The 23,207-nt window shown below is 43.9% G+C and overlaps 1 protein-coding gene across 2 annotated transcripts in view; it reads left to right on the top strand.

Annotated features, from left to right (window-relative positions):
• The window catches only part of TP53BP2 (tumor protein p53 binding protein 2), a 322,660-nt gene that overhangs the window by 110,678 nt on the left and 188,775 nt on the right, over positions 1–23,207 (top strand). For both annotated transcript variants that reach the window (XM_085612994.1, XM_085612995.1), the window contains exon 4: positions 21,777–21,856. In XM_085612994.1, the coding sequence (XP_085469120.1) occupies positions 21,777–21,856 (80 nt within the window). The remainder of the gene's footprint in view (positions 1–21,776; positions 21,857–23,207) is intronic.

The raw sequence follows: 23,207 nt of genomic DNA, 5'->3' as shown, positions 1-23,207 counted from the left end.
CTTGGTGAAGTACCAAGGGGCAGACGATAGACCGAAAGGGAGGCTGCAAAACTGGTATAGTTGTCCCTCCCAAGTGAATTGGAGAAATTTCTGGTGGGGTTCCCAGATAGGGATTGTCAGATAAGCATCTTTTAGGTCCAGTCTCGCTAACCAGTCCCCTTTTCTTAAAATGTCCCTTAGGCGATGTATCCCTTCCATTTTGAAGTGTTGGTAGACTACCCATTGATTTAAGTCTTTTAAGTTTATGACTGGTCTTTGTTCTTTGTTTTTCTTTTCTACCAGAAGGATATTGCAGAGGAAACCTAAGTGAGTGCCCTCGATAATTGCACCTTTCTTTAATAACTCTTGTACCACTTGAGAGATCAGAAGTTTGTCTTTGGCAGAAAAAATAATCTTCCGAGGATGTATTGTTTGGGATGGGATACCAATGAAGTCTATTTTGTGCCCTTTCACTGTGTTCAGAACCCAAATATCTTTGGTTACCAAATTCCAATTCCCAGCGAATTGAAGTAGTCTCCCACCCACCTTTGGAGGGGTATCTGAAGGGTATCTCCAGGTTCCTACCTGATGAAAAGGAACATTGTCTCCGTTCGCCTCTGACGGGACGTCCGCGGTTCCTCTGCCTTTGAGGGTGGAATTGTTGCGAGGCGCCATAGTTGTCATTAAATCTGCCTCCGCCCTGAGCCATGAAGGGTCTTGAGTTTCCTCGGCCGGGGAAACGACCCCGTAATCTCCCGGCCCGGGTAAAAACCCGATCTTGAAATACTTTTTTGATCTCTTTTTGGGACTTTTGTATTGAACTAAAAACGCCAACGTACTTAGCCATGTCTTTAATAAAATCCTCGCCAAAGAGAAAACCCTGTGAATTAGGGCCACCATCATTCTTGGCTAGTTCAATTAGTTTCTGGTCATTTTTTAACAACACCCCTTTTCTTCTCTCTGTGGAGATAGCAGTGTTAGCATTACCGATGAGGCATATAGCCCTCTGGACCCGCTCCCTGAGTTCTTTAGGGTCAACTGGGCAGTCTCCCAGATAGGCTGATTCAGCCATTTCAAAATCTTTTGTAAGGGGACCTATGGTGTCAAGAAGGCGGTCCTGACAGGATTTTAAGCCTTTATCTATGCCCCTCCTGGGATCTCTGGAGGTTTTGGCTATGAAGGCTACCACCTTGGGGTCCAATTCTGGGGTTGTGGCCACTTTATTTGGAAGGGAGGGTCTCGGGCATTCAGAATGGAGTCTGGATCTAACCTCCTTTGGGATTTTTTTTCTCAACCAGAAGGAGAGATAGTCTGCCACATGTTGGGAAGGGGTCCATTCAGGGGACAAGGGGTGCTTAATTAATAATGGGTCAAACATAAGATCTTCAAATGGGTCCCATATTAGGTTCTGAGGCCTTAGAAGCCTCTTCTGAGCTTCCCGTTCCCCTTGGTTGTGCCTCTTCCACATCTGTGTTAAAGCCAGAAGAGCAGGATAGGTCGATTTCAGGGTCAAAGCTGTCATCACTATTAGTATCAATAGGGAGCTCAGGGCCTTGTTCTTGCCCATATGGGGTGCCCAAAGCACCAGTCTTGTCACCGCCTTGAGAGAGGGGCAGAGGACTTGGCTTTCTTTGAGTCTTTTCGTTCTTTGCCTCCAGCTTTAACTGCTCCTGCCTGTTGCTAGTGGAAGGGCGTGGGGAGATATTCTGCGACAATGATTCTAATTTTCTATTAATTGCATCATCAATAGATCCAAGCACTTTCTCCAGAGCCTTATTTACTAGCTCCTCTAGTTGGCCCTCAATATTAATTGGGGGTGCAGACCTAATTTAATTAATTATTATTAATGGGTTAAAGATAATAAATTGGAATCTGTTGAAATATTATGACTCGGATTTGGTAATGAAAATGCAAATTATTAAAGCGCTGGAAACGTTTAAAACGCGATGGATTGAAAGGAAATGCTCTATCTGTGATACGATCGTGTAAACAGCTGATCGGGAGGCAGTTTGGTGAAACTGTCAAAAATATACACGGGAGGGATGTTTCGTCCCAATTAATTATAATGGTGGGTTGATTCAATACAGTGATCTGTACCCAAACTCCCAAAATGGCCACCACGCACGTAGTAACGTGCGTGGTTGGCCGCTAAGGTACTTTCCTTAAATTCCTGACCCGGCCCCCCTTGAGTGCGAGTAACGCGTTGAGGGGGCCGGGGAGAAAAACTTCGTAACGAGGAATGCCCTGAAGGAGTCGTCCCTGCGATAAGAGTTTAAATAAGCCCGATTGTGCGGGAAGCCAGGACGGAAGGAGGTGCAGCGTTAGCAAGAGTATCGGTATGTGCGCACGTGAGCGATTCGTAATTGAAAAGTACACAGTGGAATTGACGAGCCTAATCCAGTTCAAAGTCAAACCGGAGGGGGGAAAAGGGCCGAAGAAGTCTGAATGTATTAAAGGGTAAAATCCAGGCTTAATAGAGGGGGTTGGCTCAGGAAAGACTGAGTAATCAAAATATGGTACACATTTAAATGTTACAAAGTATTAGCCTTGGAAAATAGCATTAGATAGGTTGACTTGGACGTCAATGCTTCAAATATATATAAGTATAGAAGTATAACAAATGATAAATCTTAGCTGAGATAGAATTTATTGTGATTGATCTCCACATTTATTGTCTGGAATCTGGATTGTGTATTGTATATGTTTTAATATCTATGTATGTTGCTTTTATGACAAATATGTCGAAATAAAGCTTGAATTGAAATTGATAAATCTTATCAAGCGCTAGCTGAAGAATAGTACTTATCTTTCTGAGCAGCAGCAGCAACAACAAAGAAGGAAGATGGCTGGTCATGAAGGGACTTTATACTTCAGAATGTTCATTCAAGTTCTGTGTTCTTCAATTGTTGCTGCTGAGCTGTGGCAATAAAGGAGATTTGCATAATATGGCCTCCGTGTCGTGCCATAAAATCACAAGGAATCACAAGGGAAATCAAGGAAGATAGGAAGAAACTACTCAACTGGCTGCGAAGCAAGAGGAGGGTCAGACAAGATGGAGGAGCTTTCTAGCAGTCATGGACATTGTGGAAGGACTTTGTTTCAGCACTACCCTATGGACTTATGGGAGTTGATTTTTATAAAGCAAGTTGAAAAGAGATCTTTTTTTCACTATTTTGTTGAAAAAAGTTGTTGTTACAAAAGTAATCTAAAAAGTAATCTGTTGCAAATAACTTGAATTTACCATTGAGCTCAATGTATTTTTTGTTTAGAAATAGAGTTGCCTACTGCAACCACTTGTAACTGTTTACAAAAGTCTATTGCATATTGCAAAAGTATTTATATAAAGCATCTCATTCTGAGAAAGTATATTTTAATTCCAATTGTTGGTTCTAAAATAAAACAAGCATATATTTTTTTATATATAAACCATTGGCCTAGAGTTCAGTTATTGAGTGTGTGAGACCATTTGCTGACTGTGTAAAACAAATGCTTTACACTGTCCTCTGATACTGCCTTACTGCTCGACCAAGCTACCACTTTAGAGAGTAAGGTTATATCTAACTTTAACCTCTGTCAAACCCTGGGGGACTGTGGACTCTGAACACCCTGTACCTATTAAGGAACAGTATATACAGAGCCACTTTCTCACATTGGTGGATCAGCGGTGGGATACAAACTTGTCTTTGTTGGACTACTTGGTTACCATCTGATCACACGACAGAACTCTTAAAAATTGCCTTTAGAATTCTGATTGGTCTTTTCCAAAATTACTAAAAGTCACTATAGTCAGGGTAGAGGGTTAGAACTGTCAGGTTAGAATGTCTCAAACAAACCCAGCTGTTAGTGATAATAATAACATGGACCTGGTGGAGGAGCTCGACCTCACACCTTACTTACACTTGTCTTTCAAGGAATTGAGGTCCTTATGCAAACTTAAAAATTTACCAATGGGCCTGCATCCAACCAAACTAGGGCTCCAGGAGCTCTTGGCTGACTATGCTAAGGACCACCCATCTGAACATGGTGATGGCCAGTCAGATGAGGAAAGGGAAGCAAGAGGAGGTTGACAATAACCCCCCCATGCTATTCCCTAGGGAGGAGAGGGCACCCATACCCTCCAATCCAAGGATTAGGATCTGGGCACCTAGAGACTACACAGGTGGCTCTGGTACCAGAGAGAACATTGGGGGACCCACCAGTGAAGAGGACAGACTTGTGAGGCTGGCCAAAAGACTATAGCTAGAGTCCAGGCTCCTGGCTCTAGAAAAAGAAAGGAGAGAGATGGGCTTAGCACCCATCAATGGTGGCAGCAATAATAAAAATAAGGATAGGGAGGGAACTTCTGACCTTAAAATCCCCAAAGGGATTGTCCCTAAATTTGAGGAAGGTTATGATATCACCAAATGGTTCACAGCCTTTGAGAGGGCTTGTGATATCAGAAAAGTAAGGAAACCTCTCTGGGGGGCACTCCTGTGGGAACTGTTCTCTGGTAACTGCAGAGACAGGCTTCTGACCCTTTCTGGGCCAGAAGCAGGATCCTATGACATCATGAAGAAAGCTCTGATTGAGGGATTTGGATTCACCACTGAGGAGTATAGAATTAGATTCAGGGGGGCTCACAAAACCCAGACCCAGTCCTGGATTGATTTTGTAGACTTCTCAGTGAAGACACTGGATGGTGGGTTAGCTGGACATGGTGTGCAGGATTTTACTGGATTGTACAATTTATTCATGAAGGAACATATATTGAGTAACTGCACAAATGAAAAGTTGCATCAGCATTTGGTAGACCTAGGTCTAATTTCTCCCCAAGAATTGGGAAAGAAGGCAGACCACTGGGTCAAGACTAGGGTGACAAAGACAACCACTGGGGGTGACCAAAAGAAAGTGGTTCCAAAGCCTCCCCAGGGGAAAGGTGGTGAGAATCCCCAAGATAAAAAGTTTGAGTCTTCCAAAGGGCCCCAAAAACCTGTTCAGGTGGGTGGGACCCAAACTACTCCCTATGTGCCCCAACCATATAAGGGGAAGAACTTTGATCCCTTAAAGGCCTGGTGTAATACCTGCAAGAAGCAAGGACACTTAACTGTAGCTTGCCCCCAAAACAAAGCCCCTAAGGCACCCAGTACAGCTACTCCTGGGGCAGCAAGCATACAAATGGGATCAGAGGTGTACCCTGAGCAAATCTGGGAACACACTGAAGCAAGTCTAGTCTCCTTGGGAGAAGTGGAGTTTGCCACTGTAGCTGTGTGGCCAACCAACTTAAAGAAATACTTACAGTACCCCTGGGTGAATGGAACTAGGGTAGAAGCTCTGAGGGATACAGGTGCCAGTGTCACTATGGTGAAAGACACACTGGTTTCCCCTAAGCAATACTTGATTGGGAAGTCTTACCCAGTCACCAACGCTGACAGTGTCACCACTAGCGGTACAAAAGGGGGTGGTGATGGACAGAGCATCGGAACCAATCAAACACTCACACCCAGTCAACAGATCTGGGTTTAATCCATCACCGTTCTTTAGCCCACTCTGCCACCCCAGTTCAGACATGGCCATATGCAAATCAGTCTGACCCTGTGCCTCTTGGGAACAGTCCAGCCCGAACTGCCAAGCCATGCCTTCCCTGGACCGGAAACAAGCTTCCTAGGACCGGTTTCTGGCATTTCAGCCGTCTTCAGCCAGGCTTGCTTGAATCCAGTGGCAAAGTGAGCAAGGGACTCACGTCGGAGCATACCCTGCCAACTTATGGCGAACAAAGCGGTACAAAAGGGGGTGGTGATGGACAGAGCATCAGAACCAATCAAACACTCACCATTGCTGTACCTGTAACCTGAATTTTCTTCCATAGGGAATCATTGAGTGTCAACTTTTAAAATAGCTAAATATTATTTAAAAATCATTACAGTAATTAAGTCGACTTTCATCACTTGATTCTGAGAACTGACCCAGGACTGAATCTAGGATCCAGTCCTGGAATTACAAAAGTAATCTAAAAAGTAATCTGTTGCAAATAACTTGAATTTACCATTGAGCTCAATGTATTGTTATGTTTAGAAATAGAGTTGCCTACTGCAACCACTTGTAACTGTTTACAAAAGTCTATTGCATATTGCAAAGGTATTTATATGAAACATCTCCTGCTGAGAAAGTTTTTTTTAAATCCAAGTGTTGGTTCTAAAATAAAACAAGCATATATGTTTTTATATATAAACCATTGGCCTAGAGTTCAGTTATTGAGTGTGTGAGACCATTTGCTGACTGAGTGTGTACAACAAATGCTTTACACTGTCCTCTGATACTGCCTTACTGCTCGCCCAAGCTACCACTTTAGAGAGTAAGGTTATATCTAACTTTAACCTCTGTCAAACCCTGGGGGACTGTGGACTCTGTACACCCTGTACCTATTAAGGAACAGTATATACAGAGCCACTTTCTCACAGCTTTGCCTAAACCGTCGCCCTGCAATAAGTAGACGAGGGGTTTATGATCAGTGTAGATAACAAAATGGCTACCCCAAAGGTAGGTTTTAAATTTGGTAACAGCCCAGACACAAGCCAAAGCTTCCCTCTCTATCGTGCTGTATTTGGACTCGGCATCAGATAAACTTGAGGCGAAAGTGACAGTGTGATCCTTGTTGTAAATTTGTTGACCAAACACAGCACCGAGACCTTTTAGGCTGGCATCAGCTGTAACACCATACAGGTGACCTGGAACAAAAGGACTTAATGCAGGAGCATTTATAGCCAATTTTTTTTATGTGTGAAAGCAGTGTTAATGCCAATCGGTCCAAACAAAAGTTGTGCCTTTTTTGAGAAGTGATCTCAAAGGTTGAACATAGAAAGAGTGGTCAGGTACAAAGCGAGCATAATATTCGCAGAGACCCAAAAAGGACCTTAGAGCATCTTTGTCAGGAGGAGAAGGAGCTTTAATGATGGCCTCAACATTGCTAAATTTTGGTTTAATACCCTCCGGGCTAATAGTGTGTCCTAAATCGATTTGTTCAACTAAAAATTTACATTTTTCTGGTTGAATGGTAACACCTCTGGCATTGAGAATGGAGAAACCTTTATGTAAGGTGTCTAAATGAGCTTATTTGGTTTCAGTAAAAACGAGAATGTCATCTTGAAATGCTTGAACGTGGGAAATGTCTTTAAAAAGAACATCCATGGCCTTCTGAAACACTGAGGCTGCGGAAGCCAAACCAAAATGTAGCCTTAAGTACTTGTACGCTCCAAAGGGAGTGACAAAGGTGGTGAGTTCTTGACTCAGTACTCAAGGCTATCTGATGGTAGGCTGAATGTAGATCAATGGTGGAAAAGTATTTAGAATGGTCTATGTTGGAAAGCATTTCTTGAATATGGGGAAGGGGATGGCAATCAACAATGATATTGCAGTTTAAAGACCTGAGGTCAACACAGAGAGGAAGATCTCCATTCTATTTCTTTGCGAGAACAATGGGAGAAGCCCATTCGGAGGAATCCGTAGTAGTAATAATGCCATCTTTAGTCAAGGACTCTAATAGTTTTTTAAGATCAGGTTTGACATTTATCAGAACGGATCGGACCTTGTGAGTGACAGGTGTGGCATTGGTCTTAAATCCAATGACATGCTCAAATCCTTTGATTGTGCTAATGTTATTGCTAAAAACGGAAGGAAAGTTGTTTTTGAGCAAGGTGAGAAGGTCAGTATCATTAAGATTGCAGTTGTCAATGGAGATAAGAGGAGGGTCTCCCAAAACAATAGGATTCTTATGACCTGGTTTTAAAATTGGACCCAATTTGGCTAGGTCTTTCCAGCCTACCAAATCTCTGCCCTTGACTGCTACGTTGATCTTGGTTTGAGTGGATCTTCCCAAAACTTGCAAAGAACCAACAAAGAAGCCAAGAAGATCAATGTCCTTCTCACCAAAAGCTTTGGGAGATATGTCGGGAGCTTGAAGGGTAATGGAATGATTCCATAAGGTATTAAAGGTGGTGTCGGCTAATACAGTAATGAGAGCTCCCAAACCAGCCATGACTTCTAAGGGTTTGTCGTTAATGAAAGCTTGGCAAAGAGGACGGTCACATTCTATAGAACTCAAAGTTTCGTCAATGGAGAGAAGGAGATTTGAAAAATTATTGGTGCAGTCAGAGACCGAGGAATTGTTGGAAGAAGAGGGAGTTTTCAGTTCAGCATTGTGGAGTCTAGCATTTTGAGAGGTGCTTTGAGATCTGCAAACTCCTTGGAAATGCCCTGTCTTTTTACATTTAGTGCATTTTCTTCCCAAGGCAGGGCAAGAGGGAAAATTACCAATGTGGTTTTTAGAGCCACAAAAATAGCAAAAACATTTAGTTTCCTCTTTGTGAACACTTTTTGTTAACTCTGATGGCAGAAATAGGAGTAGAAAAATCAGAATTTTCCGAAACATAGGATATGGGAGAATGACCTTCTTGACCTGATAATGCTTGGAAAGAAATGATAGAAAGGTCAATAAATGCTTGGGAAGAAATGATAGAACGGTCAATACTTTTTCCAATATCAACCATCTCTGAAAGGGAAGGGTTACGACAAGTAAGAAGACGTTCTTGAATTATTATTTTTTTTAAAGCAGTTAGACTAATTGGTTTCTGAGGCAAATGCCAGTGGAATCCATGAAATCGCAAGTAGTAACAAGGAAACGTAGAGTAGCAACATATTCTTCGAGTGATTCTTCGCTGCCCTGTTTGCGTTTGAAGAAACTGTCTTTCCAAAAGGACATTTGGTTCTTCAGGGAACTGTTATTTAAGTCTTTCTTTGGCTTCAAGATAAACATTCCAAGTGCCATCACCAGCATGTCATGGAAAAGTAGGTAAGTTATCAAAGATCTTTTGTGCAGCAACACCTAGACGATTGTAGAGAAGTGTATTCTTCCTTGCTGGAGAATATTCCAAACCATCAATACCTATAAGGTAGTTATCAAAAATATGAATCCATTGTTTCCAAAGGATCTCAGGTTTGCCGGGTTTTTGCAAGAATGGAGGAAGATGCAAAGCATTGTCGGTAGATGACATGACAAAAAGTTAGAGTAGCTCCTGAAATGAGGATGTCAAATGATGCAGGAGGAAGCAAGTGTGTAGAAAAAGGTAGTCGGAGCAAAGCTCCCACAAGCACCTAGAAACAAAGTTCCCTGCTATAGACTGTACAGAACGAAAAAGTTGTTGAAAAAGTAGTTGGGACAGAATTCCCACAACCAGTTTAAATCGCAAGTTCTTTGTTAGAGGCTGTAAAGTACGTCGAAAAAGTAGTTGGAGTGGCACTCCCACAACCACTTTAAAGAACAAGTACTTTATTAGAAGCTGTAAAGCACGGCTGGAGCGAAACTCCCACAGCTCAGTAAAATAGTAGAATGTTAATACAGGAATGCCTCTAAAATAGCTGGGGCAGAGATCTAATGACAATCAGCGTAAAATAGCACAAAGAAACAATAGGAATCTGCTTTGCCAGGCTGACTGTGATGTCATAAAGCAGATTGGAACAGTTGGAATATAGAACGAGAAATGCAGCTAGAGGCATCATCAATAAATGTCACAATGACTGGGAAACATCATCAGTCAGTAGGCTGTTGGGCCGATTGCCGTGGAAACGTGGAGGCAGGCTAGGCTAAGGCGTCATAAAGAAAGACACAAGCTCAGTTGAAAAATGAACTGGCACGAGCTCAAGAAAAGCAGTTAAATGCTGCGGAGGCCAAAAATTTGAAAAATGGCAATAAAACAAAATAAAACACCCCTGAAAGTCTGTGGGTTCCGTTGGACAGCAGAAGGAAGTAAAATTAATTCAATCAGGAAGCTGCATGGCGCTGCAGGAATCATAAAATAGGAAGCGGTGTGGGCGAGACGGAAATGTTACTTTTCTTTTCTCTGCCCCACTCCTGGTACCAGAAATGTAGCATCGGAAGGAATGCGAGGCAAGCGGAGTATGAAGTCGATGCAGTTTTCTTTATTCCAAGCTGGATACAATTCAATTACAGTGTAACGGAACCCACAGTGAAGGCAGCTGCTGAAGGCGAAGTACAGGGATAGAATGAAACCGAGCGTAGAAGGATTCTAGAAGATAGAATGATAGGGAAAGAATAGAAAGAGACGAAGGGCAAAGAACATAAGGAGGGAGAAAAGGAGAGATGGACAGATATCACAGTATCCCTCCACCAAAACGGTATATGCTTGCTGTTGGAATACATTTGTGGCATATTGTGCTGAGAAAGAGACTTATCCCTCAACTGCTCACTTTTCCCAGGATCTTTTGTTTATCCTTGCCCTGGCCTTTTCTCTTCCAGTCCGCTATTGTAAATAGGTTCCTTAAAGGTCTACAACACATTTCCCCAGCTCCCTTTGTTATGCCTCAATAGGACCTTAACTTGGTTCTTACTTTCTTAATGTGCTCTCCCTTTGAGCCGCTTAATTCTTGTTTACTTGGGATGCTCACCATCAAGATGTTCTTTCTGGTGGCAATTCAATCTGCCTGGACGGTCAGTGAGCTACAGCACTGTCCTCTCAGCCTCCCTAGATTTCTGTTTTCCCCGACAAACTGGTCCTATGTACTTGAGCATCCTTCTTGCCGAAGGTAGTCACCCTGTTCCACATAGGCCCGTCCATCACTTTGTCTACCTTTTACACTCCACCTCATCCCTCTGAGGAGGAGAGACTCCACCGGGTGTTCTCATAAACGATATGTCATTCTACTTTGACCACACAAAACCGTTCTGGGTGAACAATCAACTCTTCTAGGGGTATGTCAAGGACAGGAAAGAGAAGCCTGTGCAGAAATGGACCATCTCCTGGCGGATCGTGCTCCGCATTTAAATCTGCTACACATTGGCCAAAAAGCAACCTCCAGAGGGTTTGCGTGCTCATTCCACCAGCGCAAAGGCTCCAATCACTGCGTTAGCAATCTGAGTTTTGGTCCTGGACATCTGGCAGACAGCAACATGGGCATCTCTGCGCACATTTACCAAACACTACTGCCTGGACAGACTGGTCCTTAGGGACAGGCTCTTTGCCTCTTCGATCCTGCAGGACTTTTTGGTGTGAAATCGTTTTGCAGACCCACCTCTGGGGAAGGTATTGCTTGGGTGTCAATTCTAAGGTAAGGAATCTCTGGCTAGAAGTCTATATCAGATGAACAAGTTACTTACTTTCCGGTAACACCTTATCCAGTAGAGTCTTATCTAGTCGCAGATTATTTTCCGACCTGCCTATCCTCCCCGCTCTGTGAACAGATTTCTAGCGACAGGGTTGTTCGCCTTTCAGGGCCCTAGTTTTACCACACCAGTGTTCAAGTGTTCCTTGTGGCTGCCCACTTCTAGCGTGGAAAGTCCCGAAAAGAAACTGACATCAGGGCACTGAGCTGGCGCCTATATAGGCACCTCGCACATCACTTCTGGCGCGGGCGACTCCTCGTGGAGCCAAACGATGCCACTTACCAGCGCGCAGATGTACTTCTCTCGAAAATTTTCCAGATCCAGTTTGACACCTGTGGCAAATTTCAAGTAAAGGAATCTTCTGCTAGATGGAGTCTATATAAGAAAAGGCGTTACCGAAGGTAAGTAACTTGTTTGTTTGTTCCCCAGGTTTTTAATCTTGTGTTTGTTCCTCCCACGAACCATTGCCTCTTTACTATCAGTTTGATTTGCTGGCATCTGTGTTTCCATTGCTTGCTCTTCAAGCATTCCTTTTTTCTTTTGTGTTGTGTCCCTGAGAGTGCGTGTGTTTTTGAACTGTCGTTTGTACTTCTCTCTCTTTGTTGCTGTCTGTCGATGGTCCCCTCCCTGTTGTTTGTCAGTGTTCTTCTCATTCCCTCCCCTCCTGTGCCCTCTGTGTTTCTTCCACATTGTTCCTGCCTTCCCTCTTGTTGCTTTCGCATCTGTTCCCCCTCCAATGCTAAAAACCATCTGCAAAGCTAATAGATCACAACGGCAAAACCTATTGAGTTTGCGAATGCTTTTTTTTTTTTTTAAGAAATTGTTGAATGCTGCTGATGCTCTTCCATAATAATTAAAAGTGGACTATAACATTTTAAAAATGATTGTTACTTTCAGGAATTTGTATGTTTAATATGATCATCAAGTCACCTGAAACTGGCGGCAAATGCTGTGTTTATGTTCTCTTGAAATGTTAATGCAGTGCGGGGAAATTGGCACCACAACCATTCAAAGATGTTGCCCATAATCCATTGAATCTGGATTAAGTGATTGAGATGCTTCTCCTGTTTTCGTTTTCCATGATACTGCAAACATCCTGTTTTCCCAAGATAATGTGACTTGTGAGCATCCCCTTCCCCACTCCCCCGTTCCCCTCCCGAGGCTATATCTGAGTGCATTGTTTATTTTAGTCTTTCCCTTCCTTTTTCTTCTCCTTCCACCATAGCCAGTCAGTCAAAAAAGCTTTATTTCGACCATATGGCCATAAAAGCACATAAGAAAAAGACAATACAATACATTTTACATAACAAAAAAAAAATTAAAAATGTCATCATAAACTTTGTATACATTAGTGCTGTATTAAAAGATGGTACAAATCTAGTTTGTGCAGAATTTTCTAATTCATTCTTAAGTGTGCTCCCTCACATCAGCACTCGGTACTAAACTTGGTTACAAGACAATAATCAGAATATGTATTCTAACTTGAGTGCGGGAGGGGTTAAAGTATCACTTATTAATACAAATAGCCAATTCATTGATATGTATAAAACTCCTATCAGTTGTTTAAAAAGCTTTTGACTTTATAAATATATATATATATATATATAAAATAGTGTTAAAAAGCTGCATTAAAAACAGGTAATATAAAACATTTTTAAAGAAAAGAAGAACCCGGAGGGAGAAAATTTGCGATAACAATAATCATACAATGGATATGTGCAAACATGGCATAGCAGCATATATGAAGGGTACTGGGAACTAGGGGTTTCCTGCAATGGTTTTCTTTAAAATTGCTCTGCGGATGCACCACATCGAGTAAAGGAACCTAGAAATGGCAAACACAATGAGTGTGTCAGTTTCATACTTGAGGAGCCTATAGACCTCTGTGTAGTGTCTGATCCTCATGTTTCTGCAGAGTTGTAATACCCCCTTAGACCTTGGTCTTCCATAAGCGGGGCAAAAGAAAAGGACATGCAGTTCAGTTTCTTCAACTTGGTCACACCCTGGGCAATCAAGTTTGTGGGCTCCCTGCCAATTGTTAGTAAATGCTCGAAGCGGGAGCACCCCGTGTCTGAATTGAAGAAAGAGTTTCTTTGCCCAAAATGGTTGGATGTGTTCAAGTGCCGATTCCAACCTATATTGCTGCTTGATGTCCAGAAACCTGAAAGTCAAGCTACTTGGTTTGGTCCCCTGACATAGTAAGGCCAGTTTGTATTCTCTGTGGGAGTCGACTAGTGCCTTTCTGGAAATTGTGGGACAGTTCTCTTCTGGTGTAGTCCACATGTTTGCCCTCCCTAGTGCCTGACAAGAATTCCTGATATAAGCTAGCCAGGGGAGTTTCCCAGCACCAAGAAGGGTCATGACATCCTTCAACTCCTCTTTATAGTCAGCTAGTTCAGGTGTACTTCACAGGCGACCCCAGTATAGGAGGGGTCTAGAGGAGACTACATCTGCTATAGGGCCAAGCTCTAAATCCATCCTGAGCGGTGTTAATGGGCTGCTCATAGGGAGGCCCAGCAATTGCCTAAGAAATAGGTTCTATGCATGGATAGGGAAGTTAATGGACAATGGCCCTATAATTCTGCCCCGTACAGTGAAGCTCCCCTAGCCTGCGTTTTGTAGATTCCTGCTGGTGGACCTATCACTTTGTGGGTGCAATTTCTATATATTTTTATAATGCCCCCCGTGGACTGAGTCAATTTTAGACTGGTTTTCTTCATTTGTGTCCCCCAGTGCAAGTAGCCTGTAAAGATAGTCAGACACAGAATTTTGAGAACTGCATTGCAGCCCGGTTAGTTCATGGGTCAGCTGCATAAGTCTCTTACTGTTACTGTTTACAGACAGCCAGTGGCAGACCATTTGCTCTGCATTCCTGTATCGAGCTTTATGGCGAGGGCATCATAAACTACCAGCACAGCCCTCCATCTCCGATCACCTGGCTGCGCTGGGAGGTAGGCGTAACCTGGAGCCCCGTGACTGATTGGAAGGGAGGGGTGAGAGCAGACCGAGTGGGATGAAGGGGAGACAAGACAGTGAAAGCAAGAGCGCTATGCTGATACAAAGACCTCCTAGTAAGAGTCCATGCATGCAGTTCTTCCCGAGACCAGAACCAGTCCACGATCGGGGCACAGACTGCCTCCACCTCCAATGTGCACACGCACCAGCTTAAGATCCCCTTCAGCTTGCAACCTTTGTTAGGCACAGACAAAGAAACAGCGAGGTGCCCCAAAACTAAAAAAAACAAGGAGGGGAAAGAGAGAACGAAAAGTAGGAGATGGGGGGGGGGGGGGTTTAATGGAGGGAAGAAGTGGAAAAAAAAGAAGGCAGTGATGAGACGGATGGAGAGAGGCCCCAGGTGTTTAAAAGGCCATTTACTTGTTAATGAGGCTTTGTTGTGTTTTCAGCCTGTTTTAGAGGCACTCTCCCTATGGCTGGAAGAGTTAGCCCACCCCCCCTCCAAATCATTTGGCTCTATTTGCCCGCCTGCAGGCTCCACCTATATACTCACACCACCACTTCCCTCCCCATTGCACACACACCTCTCACGCTTCCTTCTTCTCCACACACACTGCTTTACATGCTCCCACCTTGCTCTCTTCCCCCACACACACTCTCTCCTTTTCCCTCCTGTATGAATACATACACACTGCCATTAATACCAGACAACTCGCAATGCCCCTCCCCTAACGCAGGCACAAACAGCTCCTATCCACAGTTAGTGACTTGCTGTTCACACATGCAGGGGAGGGAGGGGGGGGGGAGTCTAGAAGAGGGGCCGGAGGAAGGGAGAGAAAGGAGAGGCAGGAATTGAGATAAGCAGGAGAGAATGCGAAATTACGGATGAGGGGTAGCGAGAGACAGGTGTGTGAATGAGGCGCCGTGCACCGTGACGCGACGTATGCGAGTCTGAGAAAATGGGAAGAGGTAGAGAAAAGGGAAAAGCGTCACAGAAAGGAAGTTAGAATGAGGCATAGAGACTTGAGACAGGAACTAGAGAGGGGAGACTAGGTAATGTAGATAAGAGCGGGAATATTGATACCAGAGATGGAAGGTAGAACAAATTAAAATGTAGAAAAGAGAGGTTCTGTATAGTGGTTCTGATGATGTTGCATACAAGGGACCCACAGGGGGTAGGACGGGGGAATGGAGTGAGGAGAGAGAGAAAAGGAAGCAACTCAGTCAGGAGAGGGTACACGTGACTGATGGAGAGATATATATGTAGGTAGGGTATTAAACACAGAAAACAATGGAACGTAGAAATGAGAGGGGGAAATGGAGAGGAGTGATAGAAGGAACGAAGAAAAGAGGGGGAGAAGCGCCCGAGGGTGAGGCGTGAGTACACAAAGCAGGCATACATGTGAGTGAAGAACCCGCCATCCCCACCAGTAATGTTTACACCCTCCCACCCTGCTGTCTTCCCCCACACACACTTGCACTCCTTTTTCCTCCTGCACGAATACATACAAACTGCCATTAATACCATACTACGCGCACTGGGAGGGATGAAGTGCCTTTAACCAGGGAGAGAGGGTAGAAAAGATGCGTAGTCTTAATCCAGTCACAGGGAGAGTCAGTCGCATAGAAAGAGTGAAACCGTAACAAGTGCATGCGTTTTTTCAGAATCCCATTCAAAGAGCGATGCAGCAAGTACTCCAGACTGTGTGAACGGTCAGACTGGCACAGAATCCGTACTGCACGAACTATGCGGGGAGTGCACTATTTGGCACTGCGAAGGGGGTGGAAGTGTGAAATGTTGCACTTTGTGCCAGCAGGGATTGTTGGACAGGGCGCGGGTGGGAGCAGCGGGATGGGGGTGCAGGAGGCTCAGTTTGAGAGTTGTGCAAGTTTGGATTGGGCGCAGGAACGCAAGGTTGTTGCACGACATAATAGCGGTTGATGGCGGTTAAATGTCTTGCGCTGCGCGAGCAGTTCTGCGCACTGCAACGCTAGGCGCGAGATCTAAAAATGACCACGGCAGGAGCATTGTAATATTTTGGAACAGAAACAAAAATCTAGGTAGCACCACCATCTTCATGATAGCTATCTGTCCTGCCAGCGACAGTGGGAGCTTAATCCAGTGCGCAATATCCTCTCCCAGTTTGTGTATCGCTTTACCATAGTTGCATAGTTGTCACTAAGAACCTGTGTTGGGTTTGTGTGTATCTGTATTCCCAGATATCAAACTGAGTCGGTCGTATGTTTGATGACTTAATATATTCTACCATCACTTTCGCTCATTCATACCCCTCGTTTTCTGCTGTCTAACTCCTCTTACATTGGGTTATCTCAGTCTATCCATCTCTCACCTCTGAAGAGGAGACTCTTTTATTCATTCATTCTTGCACCAGTGTTTAAAGCAGCTGCCTGTCTCACACAACACAGGCCGTTTCCTAGTTTCTTGAACACTTGTGGCAAGACTATATCTCCCAAGATGATGATCTATTCAACTGCATGATCATCGCTTTTCTTAAGAGTTTATCATATCTTCAAACAAACTCTGTGATATGGCATACAACAAATATGCTGAAACAAACGCAGCAGTATATGTGGAGAAAAATACACTTAAATGCTATGTTTAATATCTCATTTAAAACCAGTATCTAAACTCAGGAATTTCATGCCACAAACACTGTCATCATTACAGAGATCGAGCCATATCACAGAATAATGCACTTGTGAAAAAGTGCAAACCAGTCCAAGCTCAATTACAACATTTTAATTGCTTGTTTTTCATTCGCTTATGTGGCCTTTCTTTCTTCTTCTTGTGTTTGTCCTTCCCCTTGAGCATTGTCTTATACTTGTGTCCTCCAACTGCTTAACTTTTTATGCACTACTTTTTTCTTTTGATTAAGTACTCCATGTGAGTGTATGTGTTTTTTAGCAGTCTCCCTCGTTTACTCCTCTCCTTCATGCTGTGCTTCATGTTGCTCTCACCTGTGTGATTCTCCTCTCTCCCCTCTACGATGTGCTCACCCATGTGTGCTTCTCCCCAGAGCTCAATGTTTATCTAGCCAGTGTACTTCCCCTGCCGTTTACTTCTCCCCTGCTCTCCATGTGTTTTTTGCCCACGCTATTTATGTTGCAGCTTCGTTCTAGTTGTAAAAAAATGCTTTTGTGCTACTTTGTTTGGATTGATTTACGATTTGACTTGATTTACGATTTGACTTACGTTGGTAAATAAAAAAAAAAAATATATATATATATATATGACATTGTTATTCTGTGGGTGCACTCATGCATGGCACCCATGCCTACAAAATTACATTGATGTTGGTGTAGGCTTTACCCCCCTCGTTTTTAGGAATGCTGCACAGCATTGAGGATGCAAAGGCGCATCGCTAAAAATAATTGGCAAAGCCCATAGGTCTCAAAGGTGAGTCCTATCGGTTTTACCAGAACTTATTCATGTTTGTTTCCTAGTCAAGAGTGGTGAGTGACTGAGATAGAAAGTTCATGCTTAACTTGAGAGAATGCAACAGTAAGTCTTTGATAGAGACTGACATACAACAGTCACAACTGAACACTGACCCTTTCGAGCGAAAAGGTATCGGTCTTTCTTTATTAAAAAAAACTAAAAAAGGAACTGGTTAGACCAGGATGTTTTTAACATATGTTCAGAGCACGAGTGAAAGTGATCCCCTTAACATTCGGCTGCGTGACACTATCTCTTTCAGAGGTTGATCCAGTACTCAGTGTGCCTTCTGCAGAGCAATAATAACAGCATTACATCGTTTGCATTAGCGGTACTGCGTCGTTAGACCTCGCCCTTTTCTTAGAAATGACACGTCTCTTCAAACATTCCCCCCAAAAGCTTTGTGCCTTGAGCCAATTATGTGTAAAATGACTCTATATAGCTGAAATTACAATTTTCCATTATGAAAATGACATTCTTGGCCTGTAGTTCTGCTGTGCAACGAGATCCAGTTCATTGTTTGATAGATAGCTTTAAAGGAATATTTCAAGTGTGAGTCATCCTCAGACTGACAAGCGAACAAGGTTTGTTTTGATTTTCATGGTAAAGCCCCTGGGAAAGGGGTTGATATTACTTCGGTTGGGTGGTGATGTGTAAGTATACTTACCTGGCCTGTTGCTTAGCAATTGTTACTGTTGGCTTTTTACCTGGAAAGAGAGCAGTGTTGTAGGAAAGTGGCTCTATATATACTGTTCCCAAATAGGTACAGGGCGTACAGAGTCCACAGTCCCCAGAGGTTTGGCAGAGGCTAAAGTTAGATATAAACTTACTCTCTAAAGTGGTAGCTTGGTCGAACAGTAAGGCAGTATCAGAGGACAGTGTAAAGCATTTGTTGTACACACTCAGTCAGCAAATGGTCTCACACACTCAAGATATGAACTCTAGGCCAATGGTTTGTATATACAAATATATGGTTGTTTTATTTTAGTACCAACAATAGGTATCAAAATATACTTTCTCAGAATGAGATGCTTTAGTTAAATACTTTGCAATAGGCAATTGACTTTTGAATGTAACAGTTAGTTTGTTGCAATAGCCAACACAATTTCAAACCCAATAATACATTGAGCTCAATGGGAATTTTAAGTTAAATGCAATTGATTACTTTCAGGATTACTTTTCTAACTCCAGGACTGGATCCTAGATTCAGTCCTGGGACAGTTCTTGGAAACAAGTGAGTAAACACGTTTTAGTTACTGTTGTGATTTTTAAGCAATATTTTGGTATTTTAAAAGTTGACAGAAACTTTTTCTAATCAAATTACCAATGTTATCCTATGGGAGGAAATTCACTTAGCAGGTAAGTGGGGTTATGGTTACTTTTTCGGGTTCAGTGTTGGATCCAGCACTAGTATACCACCTGTAAGCAGTTGATAGAATGCGTTTAGGTTATACAGGCGATTTTTTACGAATATTTGCAAGTTTGCAAAATCGACAGAAGAAATTTCACAGAAAAACAGTCAATGGTTTCCTATGGGAGAAAGTTCAAGTTACTGGTAAAGTATGTTCTTGTTACTTTTGTAATCCGGTGCTTGGCTCCTAGGCTCAGTACTGGGACATCTATCTAACACAGGTAAGTAATTACGTTTTCACAGTTGGTACGATTTTTAAAGAATATTTGTAGTTTGCAAAAATCGATACTTGGAAGAAACTTCACAGAAAAACTGTCAATGGTTTCCTATGGGAGAAAATTGAGTTAGCGGTAAGTATGGTTTGTAATTACTTTTCAGGGTCAGTGCTGGGCACCAAGATCCAGCACTGGGATCTCTCCTAATAGCAGGTGAGTATTTCCGTTTTCGTTACTCGGTTGATTTTTTAGGTGAATATTTTAAATTTAGAAACTTCACACTTAGAAGAAATTTCAAGTGGAACCAGTCAATGTTACCCTATGGAAGAAAAGTGCGTTATCGGCTTTTGGGTAAGTACTCGACTGGCAAAGTTAAGGTTCTGGACATTGACTCGGGGGTCTCCCAGGGTCAGGTAAGTACAGTTGTTACACTCTCAGCGGCACAGGGGCAGCCGGGTGCAGAGTGAGTTAGGCCCAATGTTATCCTATGGAAGGCAGGGGGCCCTTGGCTGCTGGCTAGCAAGCCACGCGGCTGTGGGAGCTGAGCTCCTGGTCACTTGCTCAGGGCAAATGGGGAAGTAGGTAGGAGTAGAGGTTGCACAGCCAGGGGCACTCGGGCGGCTGGGTGCAGGGTGCTTTTGAGCCGTCGGGTGCTCAATCGATTGCAATGGAGAAACTCTAGAACGAACAAAGGCTGCAAGCTCTGGGACGAAGATTCTTCAGGTGCCACCACCACTTCGAGAAGTAAGTTGGGTAGTTGGAGGATAGGTAGGTACCCAGGAATTGGGCACAGGGGGCCGCAGGGCGCATCGGTGCCTTTTGGTGTCGGGAAATCTTAACCTCTGTTGATTGCGGTTGGGGGCGGGGGTCCCTGGTTATGAGGCTGCAGGCGTCGTCAGGAGCATCGAGGTGGGTCCTTGGGTGCTGGATTCGGGGTCACAGTCGCCGGGGGGACCTCCTCGTGGTCTTGGTCCACTCCAGCACAGGCCAGGCTTGGCGGGTGCAGAGTGTGCAGGGTACATGGTTCCTGGCTGATGCCAGGGGTCAGTTACTTGCTTTGAGCAGTGCCACTGCTCGTGAGAGTCCCAGATGCTCAGAGTCACAAGGTAGCCAGGTCCTCCGGGGTTTGTGAGGCTGCTGGCCACGGGAGATGCCGAGATTTAGCAGGAGCGGGTTCGAGGGTCGACAGGCCGGTAGGGCTGGGGCCAAAGCAGTTGGTGTCTTCCTCTTTTTAGCAGCTGCACGGCAGGTCTTTCTTCTTGATCTTCTTTGCTGTTTCGGAATCTGGATCCATGGAAGGAAGGTTCAGGGTGCCCCTAAATACTACATTTAGGGGTGTTACAGGTAGATAAAGAGCAGGGACCACTGGGTCCCTGCCCTGGGGTGGGTACACCCCCTATCCTGCCACTCTCCTAAGGGAGGGGGGCAGTGGCCTAGTCCTGATTGGGCAGGGCTCCCCATCTTCAAGATGGCGAGAGCCCGGGGATGTGCTTCACCTTGCCTCCCCCACCTGAGGGGTGGAGTTGGCTGAGGCTGGCACACCCCCTGTCCTTCCTTGGGGTTTCCGTACAGTTTTCCCGCCAGAGTGGGGGTTTAGAACCGGTAGGGGCCAGTTGCTGAGTACAGCAAGTGGCCTGAAGAAGCTCACATAGGCGGCATGCCTTTGAAGCTTCCCCTGCCCTTCCTGGGGGAGGAGACCTAGCACCGCGCCCAGGATGTGCATTGTTGCAGGCCCAGGAGAGTGGATGGCTCTCTACCAAGGGGTCCAGCAACATGTCTGCTGTGTGGCAGCCTAGGCAGCCCCTAGACCAGACGTGGATTGTAGGTTAGGTTCAGGGGGAATCTCTAAGATGCCCTCTGTCGTGCATTGTACATTAAATCCCGCACTGGCATCAGTGCGGGTTTAATGTGCTGAGAAGTTTGAAACCAAACTTCTCAGTCTTCAGTGGAGCCATCATGGTGCTGTGGAGTTCGTGTTTGACGATCTCCCTGCACCATATACTCTGAAATGGCAGCACTGCACTTACAGTGCCCAGGAATGGACCTGGGTACTGTAGGGGCACATGGCTCATGCTCCTGTACCCACACCACTGGCATAGGGCACCCAGCTAGAGGGGTGGCTGATGTATGCCAGGGCAGTGTTGGTTGTGGGCATGGCGCACAGAGATGTGTGCCATGTCGACTCTCTGGCAGTGTGTTTGTGTCAGGGTACAGGGCCTCCAAGGGTGGCACAATAAGTGCTGCAGCCCTTAGAGGCCTTCCCTGGTCACAAGGCCCTGGGTTCCTAGTGTACTATTTACCAGGGGATTGACATGTGGCCAGGGTTTGCCAATTTGGGTTTTAGGTTTCAGCACAGTTTTTTAGGGAAGGAACATAGGCCCTGGGCACCTGATTGGCAGGAGCCCAGGGCACACTCAGTCAAAGTACATTCGACAATTCAGCAAAAAGTGGAGGCATACCATGCAAGAAAGATGGCACTTTCTCACAAGTGTGCTAAGATGCAAGGTTGCATTTTTTCTTCTTTAAACTACCACTAAAGTACTCAATCTTAATAATTTTTCATGAATCTGTGTTCTAGTAAAAATTCTAATTTGTGTTTTTATGCAGCTGGTGGACAAAGATCTCAGGATCCAAATGCAAGGAGAAATGGTGTTAAAGTGCCTGGAGATAGAAGAATTGAGAATGGGGTAAGGACTCGCTGGTATACCTCTTCTGAACTGAATTGTCACATTTGTACTGCTAGTCCAAAGGCTAACCTTTTATTGTTGTCCAGCAACTCTGTTTTTGCAGTTGTCAGGCTTAGAGCTGGGATAAACAGTACTCATTTAGCAGATGATTAGTTGTGTGACAGTCTGTTATTACTCAAGCCTGTTATTCACCAGAGCCATACTGTAAGCCAATAAAAAATGTATTTAAAAAAATAAAATAAATCTTGTTAATTTTGTATCACATCTCAGGGTGACCAGGAGCTTCACTTTAATAGTTCTGCCTTCTCACTCTTGTTTAGAAAGATAAGCAGAATTAATCCCTCATTTAGGCTATGCTAATTTAGTCCCATTCATTGAACGCATGAAATTATACCAGTTTCTGGTATACATTGTTCACTCATGGTAAAGTGGTTATTACCCTTTTGAGCGTTCATGCTGACATTTTTCACATCATTGTGACTTTTAAAAAAATGTATATATTTCAAGACACAGATATAGTGCATCTAGACCACATTGGCATTATGGTGCTTTACAGTGAGACATTCCAAGATAATAGGGTACATTGAGATTGGGAGGAAAAAAAACATGCTACTCTTTAACTAATGTATAGAACATTTTAGACAGAGCAGCTGAAGATAGAATTAATCAAATTAGTCTTTCATATTTAATATCTTTATTTTCTTTATTTGCCAAATTACGGATTTGTGTAATACAGTTAAAGTTTGCCATCTGTTCTTTCTGATCTGATAGATGTCTGAGTTCTGAGCAAGATATTTCCAGGCTGCATGAGCTGCACATGAGAATGATTGCCTCTGAGCATGAGAGGTAGTATTCCTTGAGGCTTGAAGAAGAAAATTATGACTTCTTAGTTCTTTGATTTCTGGAGCTCTTGAGCAGTCAGCCACATAGGGTGGATAGTTACCATGGACAACCTTGTGGACCAGACAGTTGATCCTGAATTTTATTCTAGCTGAAATGGGAAGCCAGTGCAACTCACGATGTATAGACAAAATGCAACGTGTGAGGAATAGGCGGAATGTGATTGAATTTACAGGCAAAGGGGGCTAATTTAGCTTCTGCGTGAAGCACTGCTTCTATTAATCCAGAGGAGATTGAGGCAGCCCAGCATGTAGTCAAATTTTGAAATAATCACTGCATGGACAGCCATTTCTAGCAGACCAGGTGGCTAAGTGGGTGGAATTTTAATGTATGAAGATGAAAGTTTGCAACGTTCACCATTTTGCTGATGTGAGCAGTACAGAGAGTTGAGATGCTTGGGATAAGTCTGTTTCTGATAGAGAAAAGGAGCTATTCAGTTTTGAGTGGTTTG

The sequence above is a fragment of the Triturus cristatus genome, chromosome 6, assembly GCF_964204655.1.
Source record: "Triturus cristatus chromosome 6, aTriCri1.1, whole genome shotgun sequence".
NCBI classification, from domain to species: Eukaryota; Metazoa; Chordata; class Amphibia; order Caudata; family Salamandridae; genus Triturus; species Triturus cristatus.
This window is presented reverse-complemented; position numbering and strand designations above follow the sequence as displayed.